Here is a 12,176-nt window from a genome sequence, read left to right on the forward strand (position 1 = left end):
TCTTGTGCCCCCCATTTGGGCACATTATGCTGGCAACTGGCTGATGGGCTGAACCACAGAATCCAGCTGCAGGAGCAGAAGGGACCACAGCTGGTCAAGATGGACCCACTGCATTTGAAAACTACATGGATACTACTCCTGGTGCAAGGCAAGAAGCTAACCCGAGAACTTTAGGCCTGAGAGAACAAAACACTACAGTTCTCTTCATCAGGAGTCTCTTTTCACCATCATTTAAGCAAATCCAACGTTGCAAAATGACAGGTTGAGAGTCAATGCATCTTTATGACTTTTGTTACTTTCCCAGATATTCAACTTACAAAATTTAACAAACCCAAACAAGTGGCTCCATCTATATTCCTTACCTTCCTGCAACACTATCATTTGAAAAGGTACAGCTGAAAGGTGAACTAACAATCTGAACATCTGAGTAAAACCCACCATGGTCCCTGATGTTTATTATGAGTATGTTCCTGCAAGAACACCATGTTATAAAATGTGTAGCATAACACAATCTTTTTTTTTTTAACCAAATTCTGCCATTCTGATTCACAATCAAGATTCTCAGTGTAAGGAATATAGATAAATCTAAATTAAATCACAGCACCATCTGCAAAACTCACTAACTGCAGGCCAGCTTACCCCAACAGTCCACTTTGCATGTGAGCTCTCTTCCCTGAAAGATATTCGAGGTTCCTTTGCTCGTAGAGGAGGAGTAACTGATCGCCCTGGGGATGCAGAGGGAGTTGCTAGGGGTGTAGTGCGAAGGCTGGACCTGAGAATAGACTGAGGAGTAAACCCAGGAAAACCAGATGATGTGGCCAAAACTTTAGCTCTCTAGGAAAAGAAATAAAAACACTTAATTTAGAACAAATTAAATCATCAAAATAGAAGACTGTGCTTAAATTACAAAAATATAATTACCCTAAACTGTGAACTGGGTTTATAGCAGCAGAAAGTTTTGCCTCTGCACTGTTCTTCCAAAAATACTGACATTGTAAAGACAAAAATGCACGCTTTTTCTATTTCCCTTCGTTTGTCTTTGTAATGCCAGCAAAATAAACACTATTTTTCAAAATTACTTCTTCAGGAAACAAGGATATGACATCTTGTTTTCTGTAATGTTATCTCCTATCCACTAATTTTTGCAATTCCTACACTGCTCTTATAAAAGGCACACAACTTCACTCTGCACAGTAGCGTTTTCAGTCACTGCATCTGACAGCCATTCTGCAGAGAAACTGACACAGCTTCTTCCTTAATTAATCAGCCACACACAAGAGGAAGTGACACTGCTGCAGAAATACCTACACATCTTCATGTAGAAGCATTCAGCTGCTCTTACCTCAGATTATTTTATAGTATTGAAAGGGTTTTCAAAAGAGGAGGATGAAGTTAGTTCATTAGTATGGATGATACTTCACAAGAAGGTGAAAAGATGGGATTGTTCCATACAATAAAAATAAATTTAGTTCACAAAGCTATGGGACAAGCTGTCTCAACTGAGAATTAAAGCTTCCTGCTTAAAGACTGTTCCCAACTAAGTGCTTCCAAAAGGGCTGTGTATGTAATAACCACGTGCATACCAAAAATTTCAATCCAGAAGCACTTCTATTAAATACTTTGGAGATTTCACTTAAAACAAACCTCACAAGTTTTTCATTTGGTTGGTTGCTACTGAGTTTTTAAAATACAAACCTTGACCACACGAGGAGTTTCCAGTAAATTCAGCTCTGATGCTCTTGGCAGATTGTTTTGGGAGCTGGAGCGCTGTGCATTTGTTCTCAGGGGGCTGGATGCCACAAAAGAAGTGGAAGCTCTGCATGGGGACTGCCAGCTCTCCTCCTGTGCCACTGAGCGGGAAGGAACAGGACGAACCACCAAATCCAGCAACCTGTTAAAATACACATTTCAAACTGGAACATCAATTAATAAATGAAAAAAAACATGCTGTGATTATCTCAGATGATGCAGAACAAAAACACTGGACAAACAAGAAATACAACCTCACTGCAGGGGGTGATCAATCAGTCCCACAAACAAGTGACAGGCACTTTAGAGCATTTTTTCATTATTTCTTTACATTTCATACCTAATTTCCTAAATCCCTGCCTCTGACATAAGAATACCCAATTTTATGTTGCACAAGTGACCTAATTCTCAGTAGCGGAGAAAACTCATATACATTTCAATGCAGGGACCATTTCAAATTGTGTACCTAATTTTGTCCCTAAGTTGACTTTTTCTTTGAGATGCAACACTAAATCCATCACAATCCTTGGTAAATCAAAAAAAGCATACACACATGCACATGTATATACATGATAAACAATACAATTTTGAAATATAAAGTCTGTAGATCTACTATACCTTGAACACCTTTGAGAAAGTTTTGTAATAGGTGTCCCAAGAAATGCATCAGGCAACTCTGCACTAGGGAGAGGATGTGTACTGACTGCTGGCTCTGTAGTTCTAGGACTAGAAGGAAAATGAAAACATAATCGATTTTTATTCCCTCAAAGCCCAGCCATATCAGAATTCAAGTTTATCTAACTACATCCCATGTAGGACAATCACTTGACAATTTTAAGCCTCTTCTCCACTCTCACTAATTCTGCTTATTTTTAAATAACCGAGCAGGAACTGGTAAAAGATTACTGTGAGGATCACACAAATGAGTCTATAAAAGTTGGTACACCAAGAGCTTCATGGTAGTGACAAACAGGTTGAGTTTCAGCTTCTTAAACACTGTAAACACATTTGCCATAATGTAAATATGTGCATGTGTATAGAGAAGATTATCATAGCAGAAAAACTCTCCAAACACTGCACATGAGGAATTGATTGTTAGCTGTTATATATGCGCAGAAAGGCAAAACAAAGCTAATTTATGTCCACCTTCCCACCAAAAAACTAACACAATTCAAACTGAAATATCTTTCTCTTCTCCTACAACTCACTCTCTCTCCACCTCCCCCTCCAAACATGCAGCTTAAGAGTAACTTTTATAAAAGGCTGCTTACCTATGATATCGTGAGGTATTTGTTTTCTCCTCATTTCCTAGCCATACTTCTCCAATTTTGGACAACACTTTACTGATGAAAGTTGCTCTTGTATGCACATTTCCTGCATTAGCCTGCCTTGTTGCTGTTGATAATGGCTTTGGCCTTGGCACTGTAAAGCAAGAGGGAGCAGTATCAGCCTTGTGCATTCAAAGTGATGGCCAGCTGCACATCCTCGTTCCCTTCTCTCAAATTACCTTCTCTTAAGACCGATGAAGGCAAACGGTACGGCTTGGCTCTCTCTACTGCCAGCTTCCTTTGGACTGTGGGAAGGATCTTGCCATACTGATCTAAGAGAGAATTTCTGGCTACTGCTCTCTCTCTCAAACGAGGATCACGATCATTCTGACAAAGGAAATGTGCAAAGCAAGAAGTTAACAATTCACCAGAAGTTCATTGCACAGGACTGTCTCTGCTCTTTCTAACTAAGGCCTAAATTCACTCTACAGACAAAGGAGAACAAATCCACTGCACAGAACCACAGCAAATTCTAGATTCCACCCAGGACCACACATCAATTTCACCTGGTAGTTTCAGGAAAGTGCAAGGAAGACTAGTAAAAAAAACCAAAAACATAAAAACTCCAAACAACTTCAAAACTTACAACTAAAAACCATAAGGCAAATTTTACCTGTGGAGCATCTAGACTGCTCTCAGGTAAAAGCCAGATACGAGACACGACATACAACGCACTCTTCATTCCACAGAAACAAGTAACACAAACAACTTCCATAACCTAAACCATACATGACAGAGGGATCTGAGGAACTGAATAAAAAGACAAGATACATATTTATTCCTCAGATGCAAACAAACGCTTTTAACTGGAGTCCATCGCGGTCTGTAAGTTTTAATTCATAATTTCCCACAGCAGGACTGCTACCCTTACCAACAGATGGGCCTTCATGGACTGATTCAGCTGGAGTGCTGGGATGTAGTTGGCACGCTGCAGATGGTGGACTAAGAGGAATTCATGGTTCTGAACACCAGATTTGGTCTGTAAAAACTTCTCCAAACACTCCTGTGAGAAATAACACATTTCAAACATCATCACCATTCTGCCTCCTCTCTTGCCCAAGAGACAAGGGTTTTTTTGTCTCTTCTCCAAACTCACTTTTTCTGTGTCTGTGAAGGGCAGCTTCAGCAAATCCTCCATCAGCCCCATCTCCTGACAGATTTCATACATGTGCTTTAGCAGCTCTTCTATGTTTAACTTCGTGGTGTGTTGCTGCAACAGACCCCAAGCCTCCACCATGCACCTGCAGTTAAGGTTTAGGACATGGAAAGGAATGGAAACACTGAGGCCACGAAGATGCCCCACAGTGAGGGTATCCATTCAAAGCTCAAAGGAAATGGAGGGGAGCCCCAGTTGTGCCATCAGTTCTCCACATTTCCCAAGATGTGAATGCCAAAAGAGGGGAGGTTCCTTACCTGTTGGACAAGAGCACGGTGAGGAACAGCCGCACCTCACTGCTGCTGGACATGGACGGCTTCATCATCTGCATGTACCTGAGGGCTCGCCTGTGCTCCCCCTGGCACATCAGGGACTGGATTATCCTCATGTGCTGCCATGACACTGTCTTGAGTGTAGCTGGATGGAAGAGCAGGGCCAGGGAATTCTGCACAAGTTGAGAACAGCTTCATTACCATAGATACACACAGCCAGGCAACAAAGAGTCAAAACTTTCTGCAGCAAGGCTGGACGTGGGTTAGACCAACTGAGAGGTCTAAATAAGAAAATACTTGATCCAGGACACATCAGTAAAATTCTTCAGTTATTTGCAGGGGAAAAAAATATCAGCCACCCAGAACAAAATGAATGCTTTAAGAGGAACAAATCAGATTTTTTTAAGTTCACAAAACCCCGTGTACAGACAGCGCTTTTAAGAAATACATTACTTGGTAACTTGCGCTATAAAAAAACTGGTTGTGTTAGCACAGTGACAAGAACAACATTCAGTATCAGGAAGAATAGCTATTAGGTTGAAAAGTCACTCCTGCTGTCTTTAGTCTCAAATGTTCCTGTTATCATCAAAGCTTCCATGCTTTAAGTACCCAAAACACTCTTCTAGAAACAGTGCCCAACCTGTCTGCTGTAAACCTAACCACGGACAGCTTTAAAAATGCAAATATTAAGCATTAAGTTGATTACTCCTTTGTTTCAATCAATTTTCTGTTAAAGTAGTTAAAACAAAATCTCAAATCATAACTTGTTGCTGAAGATGTCAGACCAGTGTTAAAAAAAAGCTTCCAATGCTTCAATAGCTCCTTATACCTAAGTATCAATTTTTAAAACAATGTTATTGGTTACAGCTCTGCAGTGCAATGTGTGTCCAACTCAACTGTTTCATACTTACTTCATAATCATTGTGATCTAGAAGCCAAAACCCTTGAATCAGCTTAACAAGACCCCAAGGGATAGCAAAGGCAGTTGGAAAGGAGTCAATTGAAGTTTCTGTTTTATTTGGAAAGGAATGCATAATGTCCAGCAGCAGGTAAATTGTCTGAGAATATCTAATTAAGGTGAATAAATCACTAAAACGAAAAACTGGTATCACATTACATTTAGCAAAACATATTAATATTATCATCACAGGAAGCAGCAAATCCTAATGTATTGATCTTGCCATTTTAAGCTATAAAAACCCATTATATCAATAGGTAGGTCCTAATCTCAAAACTGTATTCTGAATATACTTCCAGAAATAAACAATTGTGGATTTCTGTAAGGCAATCAAAGAGGCAGATACTGGGTGTTTATATACTGCTCTTAAAAACCCAGGCTTCTGCTTCTGTCAGTGAAGCTACCAGCTGGACAGGCAACACACTTCACCATCCAATGCCTAATTATTAAAGAAAACAAGTTCTACACCTGTTTATTCTCCCCATTTCCTGTCTTCACACAACCAACACAAATTATGGTGCCCTTACAATGCAACTTGGCACTGACTGCTTGAAACTGTGTTTAAAACTGCATGTGGATCCCTCACTCAAAAGTGTCATCTTCCCTTTCTGACATCCCATGTTAGGAACATGTCTGAATAAGGCAGCATGGGACCACAACCATTTTTAACCCTTTTACTCTCCAGGCTCTACTCTTGGTTTAGCCAACAAATAACAAAGGTAATTCTGCATGTTCCAGCAGCCTAAAAATTAGGCTTTTGCCCAATGAATATCCAGTGTGCCTGCACTTTTCACACAAAAAATACCCAAAACCAAACTGTTAGTAAGGCTGGGAAACAAATGATTTTGGCAAAAATCAGCAACTGGAAAGCAACTGTTACAAACCCTTTTACTCTGAAACAGTACATTTTAGGGCATCATACTCACAAGCAGTCCTATGCTACATAAAGAGGTGTCTTAAAATATTAGTAACTGCATTAAAATTGCAAAGAACTAAGCGAGGTTTTTACCTTGAATTCAACTTAGGGAACATGTTTTCTCATAGGAGAAGAGACTTTTCAACAAAATATTTTAAAAAGAAATCAGTAAACTTCCAATCTAGAAAGAAATTAAAAAATGCTTCTGTCAAGGACTTAATTCTATTATAAATGTGTTCAGTCACACTGTGTTTGAGGCATAAATTTAAAAGTGTTGTTAACCACACACAGGTGAGAAGTATGAAAAACTTTTTTTTTGCACACACTGAAGGATTAATAACACAATCTGGAAAGGATACAATTGCATGTTTGTCACTTTCTTCAATGCTTTCTAGCAAATAGAGATCCAGCAGGGCCTGAAATGAAAGATGAAAAGGTTTTCTAATGCTCCTGTCTTTCACCATCATTGGCTTTAGGGGACTGCTGCTGCTGCTGCTGCTGGGGTTTGCAGTGAACACAACACTCACATGTAAACTAACAGGTGGGTATTTCCCAGTGCCGCCTTCATCTCTCCGCCACAACTTCTCCACTTCCTCTCCCAGCTGGGAAACCATTCCATCAATCATCAAGCAATCAGAATCCCATTTGCCTCTGCAACAAAAGGGACCAAGGGCTTGCACAGAGTAAAACACTCATTCCAGCCTCTCAATGTCACAGATTTCAGAGTCAGAGCAAAGATGGTCCTTAGCTCACAATGAACATTTTCATCAAGGAGTCCAACGCACAAACCCAAGAGAAGAGTTGCAATGACCTTTTGGGTTCCAGGTTTGCTTTCATGCTCTGTTATGTGTAATGCCAAGGAGTGCAGACAAAGGGTTTTAACTGCAAAAATAATCACTCTCACACAGTCTAACAGTGGCAGCTTTCTAGAGAATTCCTCTAAGTCTTACCTTGATAAGCACTCGAGTTTCTCTCGGTGACCCGTATAGTAGCTCTGAATCAGAGGGTAATTGTAGAAAGGTCTGGACAAATGCATGTGATCATCTACAGGTGATAAATAAAAAGCAAGTTAAAGAAGTAAGACAACATTTTTCAACTAAAACTTTGGTCCAGACAGACAGAAACCACACAACCTCAAGTGCTTTGGTACTACAGACTCTGTGCTTACCTAAACCCTCGGGAAGGAGACTGGACCGACAGAACCAGATCACCACTTGTGCATACAAAGAAATGAGGCTGGTTACCATCTGCTTATTTGTCAAGTCTGTAAAACCTGAAAAAAAGGCATAAGATATTTTGGATATTCCTCTCATTTTTACAAAGCTCCCCTCAGCAGAACAAACACAAATTATAAAACACCATGGGGGAGCTCTTCTTACATGTAGTTGCCCCCCTGGATCAATTATGAATTTGAAGGAAAAAAAAACCACTGTTCACCCTCAAAACAAAAACCAAACAGTACAGAGAAACAGAATCACTAAAGATTAAAGTGAAAAATTATATTCTTATCTGCAAGATGGAAGAAGACTATGTTTTCCACGTAGCAGAGATTTTTATTTTAGTAAAAGAGATTATAGTCCTCTTTTTCCCTCAAGATGCCAACAACAATTGATAAAATCAGAAGCCAAAAGGAACTTCCTTTATACATTACATATTTCAGTTTCTATTGTATTTCCCAGCAATTTGCACACAACTATCAATTGCTAGCTAACAATTAGGAACACTTCTCAGCATTACCACACTCAGTGGCTGCAACTGTTGCCCAGGTGATTACTCAGCTCAGTGCTGAACCAGTGTACCTTCTCCTACCCAGCCTCATGAATTCCACAACAAGCTGCTCCCCTGAACTCAAAGTGGCTTAAATCAAAGTCCCAACTGATCAGATTTAAACCCCTCCTCCCAGCTCAACCTGACTCTCTCCCAACCATCCAAAACAACAATGGCTCCTGTCTCCACAGTTACAAGCCAAGCATCCTTCCAAAAGTTAACAATCACACCAAAGGCCCAGCAGGGCTCTCACCAACCTTTCTCTGTAAGCTCTCGGGCTTCTGCTAGAAAACAGTTCAGGACTGTGCTGAGGTTGCTCAGCAGCAGCTGGCAGTGCTGCAGGGACTGTAATGTCTGCGGGTCAATGAAGTTGCAGGAGCCGTCAAACAGCGGAACACCTTGTCAAGGAGAAACATTGAATCATCACTCAGCACAGCAACTGCACACTTCCAAACTACAACACTTCAACAACCTCAAGAGACTTAAAGAACCACTTAAAGAACCAGCAGCATGCACTGGCAGAGTACTGAAGATGATCCTTTACAAAGAATGACTCCAGGTTTTAAAAACCACCACACCACTACTCACATATTTGGTCCAGTTCATCTTTTGTACAGATCACTTTGTTCCACGTCCACTCAAGAACAAACCGTAAATTTACAGCAGAACTTGGCTGCTCTTTAAAAACAGAAAACAAAACGGACATGAAGCCACGATTTGTAACCAAAACACAAACATAAAAACAGTGGAAGCAGCATTACCTTCAGAAGTCCAGTGTTTAATGCATCCCGTCAGAAGTTCTAAAGAGCCTGTCTGCACAGCAGCTGACAGCACTGCCTCTAACTGCTCCTCCTGAACAGAACAGACACAAGCAAATCACAACCTCGCAGACTTTTCCTCTCAGTCTCACCTTGATAAACACTGCAGCTTCTGTCAGTGACCCATGTAGTAGCTCTGAATCAGACACTACCTGAGCCACTGACAGAAGTGTTTGCTGCTGACTGGTTACCCACTCAGACATCACCTGCAAATGCAGCTACTTCCATATTCTTGACTCTTTCCTCATTCTACCCACAGGCTGGACTGCTGCTTGGTTTGAGGAACACAGGAACGTTTTCCTCTGACATTTCAACTTTATGCAGGCTAGTTTCAATCTCTATTTCTTTGCCTCAGGGTTTCAGTCTTCATTCACTGAGTCCCAGTTAACTATTTCCAGTAGCATCCCCTGCTAACACCCATTATGCACTGCGGGCACAACCCTTTGCCATCAGGAACACATGAAGGGGACAGAGCAAACACCACTGTGTTTGCATGGAGACAGTGAAGCTGAGGCCAAGCAGCTCCTGAGACCAGCAAGACAGGAAGCAGCTCTGACAGCCAAAACATTAAGTTTCAATTTGTTTAAGCACCATAAAGATATGAAACATTTCAGTTCTAATGGTCTGGAAGTTCAGGCTGTTCAATTACTGTATTCTAATGCCATGGCAGTCCTTGAGAAGGATAATGCACAGGCATGCACACACATGGAAATAATGTAGCAGCTTATTCAAGCTAAGACATTTATTTCAGGTGAAATGATTCTGCAACAAATTTTTCTTTTTTTCTTTCCTCTATTTTTTAAAAACAAATTTTAAAAGTTTGCATTCTAAGAAAATCATGACATTTAAGAGCAATTTCTACATATTAGAAGACATACAGGATATTTCCACCTTTTTCTGAAATCTGGTTTCAGACAAGGAAACATGCCAAATACTACTCAGGGCACCAAACAAAATTCCAAGTTATTTGACCCTAATTCTGAATTTTTTCTTCCTAGTATTCAAAAGCAATCCCTATTTAATGCAGTGTCTGAACAATACAGTCACAATTCAGCAAAGGTCATCATAAAACTTCTTGCTTTCCCAAGTTACTTCCCAACCAGAGTTGACATCAGAACATCTAATCAGAATGTAAAAGCCTACACCAGGCTTGCAAAATAAGCATTCTATGGGCTGGGTCTGCTTGCCAAATTTGTTTTAGCTGCCACACTATGCAGAAGTGCTATTTTTCCTGACACATTTCCACAGTCTGCTGAAGAATCCCACAGACAGGAAGATGAAGGCAGGAGGAAGACTGCTCTCCCCTCCATGATGACCATTGAACCCTTCAGCATTGACCCTGCCTGGAGAAAGATGGGCTGTTCATCACAAAGGCTCCTTCTTTCATGAAACCCTTCAGATGAGAAACAAAGTTTGCTGCACAGAAAATGGAAAACGCACGAGAGAGGGGTGTGAAGCCACTGTGGTGACAGACAGAATGCAGCAGTGTTGAGAGATCCAGCTGAGGCAGGTGCTGCAGCAAGAGGGCAGTCTAAGAGGAGGAAATCAAGCTACCACAGCTCAAGGCAAAGGCTACAGAGGTAAAGATCAGTTTGAGAGGGTGCAGGGAAGGGAAATTCCCAGATGAAGGGATAATGAGAGGAAGTGGTGATGCAGTTGTCAGGTAGAGAGCACCATTATAATTGGTTAGCACTTCCTTGGAAGGAAATAACGTCTAGTGCAGCAAGCCGGTGTTTGTAATAGCGCACATCTGAGGGGGAAGCACCATTGAGGCAACCCTACTGCCCTGCACCCAAGGCTCTGAGACCCTGGGGGCATGAAGAGGATGAAGGCTGTTCCCAGGGAGAGCTGCCTTCTGATGCACGTGCCCAGCACTGATTGAATGCTTCCCCATGCAGACCCAGGCATGGAATTTACATACACTGAAGACAAACCTCTCAGGGCTGCTCACAGTCAGCAGAAGTAATAATGTTCTTCTAACTGTATGTCAAAACCTGCTTCTCAGAGCAGTGTGCAATCAAAAATCATGGTCTAGTAGCCTCTACAGCCTTCAGACAAGGTGCATATATTTCTCTCTGGATTTTCCAGCATACACCCACCTGACTCAGACTGGATGGCTGGACATCAACCAGTCTTGGAGACAGCAAGCCAGCTACAAGACACCGAGAGTAGCTGTCACGGATGGCTTCACTTATTAAAGGACCAGATTTCTTCAAAAACTTCAGGGTCTGAAACATCAATCAAGACACACAGGTTAAGACAGCATTTAATCACTAAGAAGACTTAGACTGTCAGAAAGCTGCACTAGTAGCAGCAGGCTTTAGGTTACCAATTTTGGTAAGTATTGCTATGTAGACACTAACAGTTTGAGTTTCTTTAAAAATCCTTGTAATGCTGAAGGCAAGAAAGTATTTTCCAGCCTGTCTGTCAATACACAGGCCTTGCTTTTCCCTGAGCATTGACACAAATTACATTCTGTAGAAGTTAAAACTAATACAACTTCAAATCATTCTTTGAAAGACTCTATGCTCATTGGTAAAGGAGATGATTTATATGGGTATATTTAGTGAGCAGGAACTTAATTTGAAAGAGTTTGTCAAAAGCTGTGCAGCGGCTCAGGAATCAGAATCTGGCCAAGGTTGAGAGAAAAAACATGCATTTCTTCCTCAACAGTTAAATCACTTTTCCCTTTCTCCATCCTCAAGTTCATCAGGGATCAAGACCCCAACTCCACACCGTACAAAGAAGCAAACACCTTCCCCAGCTTCCACCACACCCATCCTTCCCAGCCATTCAATCCCTGCTCATGCCTCCCTACAACAGTGCCATCTGCATCAAACTGGCACGATATGACTGCAGCTAAGCATGTGGATGGGCAGTGTGAGCATCAAGTGGTCTCTGACACTCAAAGCACTGCAAGAGAAAAGTTACCAAAGGTTCATCTCTTGACACTTTCAATACAGTAAAAAAAGTCACCTCCTTCTGGAAGCCGGTGCAAGTCATGTGAACAACTCCTGAGCTGAGCAAGCAGGTCACATCTGCAGAAACAAGGAACATTTGACAGATCCTGGCACCTTCTCACCAGTTTATGCTTTATAAATACTGCTGTCCGCAAAGACAAACCTCCAGCACCACTTTCCTTCCTCACATCACTCACACACATCCCATAAAAAGGAGTTACTCTCTGTCTCTAGAAACTTGAGAGCTATCTA

The 12,176-nt window shown here is 41.3% G+C and overlaps 1 protein-coding gene across 1 annotated transcript in view; it reads right to left on the reverse strand.

Moving 5' to 3' along the window:
* Window positions 1–12,176, reverse strand: part of LOC131080979 (protein ELYS-like) — a 41,139-nt gene that overhangs the window by 10,112 nt on the left and 18,851 nt on the right. Inside the window, exons 11-28 of the mRNA XM_058019794.1 lie at window positions 11,941–12,002; window positions 11,064–11,192; window positions 8,908–8,998; window positions 8,735–8,824; window positions 8,404–8,544; window positions 7,548–7,652; window positions 7,330–7,423; window positions 6,907–7,030; window positions 6,739–6,795; window positions 5,417–5,563; window positions 4,491–4,678; window positions 4,174–4,318; window positions 3,949–4,080; window positions 3,257–3,404; window positions 3,021–3,171; window positions 2,368–2,475; window positions 1,696–1,891; window positions 640–834 (exon numbers count right to left, since the gene is read on the reverse strand). Of these exons, the coding sequence (XP_057875777.1) occupies window positions 640–834; window positions 1,696–1,891; window positions 2,368–2,475; window positions 3,021–3,171; window positions 3,257–3,404; window positions 3,949–4,080; window positions 4,174–4,318; window positions 4,491–4,678; window positions 5,417–5,563; window positions 6,739–6,795; window positions 6,907–7,030; window positions 7,330–7,423; window positions 7,548–7,652; window positions 8,404–8,544; window positions 8,735–8,824; window positions 8,908–8,998; window positions 11,064–11,192; window positions 11,941–12,002 (2,303 nt within the window). The remainder of the gene's footprint in view (window positions 1–639; window positions 835–1,695; window positions 1,892–2,367; window positions 2,476–3,020; window positions 3,172–3,256; window positions 3,405–3,948; window positions 4,081–4,173; window positions 4,319–4,490; window positions 4,679–5,416; window positions 5,564–6,738; window positions 6,796–6,906; window positions 7,031–7,329; window positions 7,424–7,547; window positions 7,653–8,403; window positions 8,545–8,734; window positions 8,825–8,907; window positions 8,999–11,063; window positions 11,193–11,940; window positions 12,003–12,176) is intronic.

This window comes from Melospiza georgiana, chromosome 3 (genome assembly GCF_028018845.1).
Source record: "Melospiza georgiana isolate bMelGeo1 chromosome 3, bMelGeo1.pri, whole genome shotgun sequence".
Classification (NCBI taxonomy): Eukaryota; Metazoa; Chordata; class Aves; order Passeriformes; family Passerellidae; genus Melospiza; species Melospiza georgiana.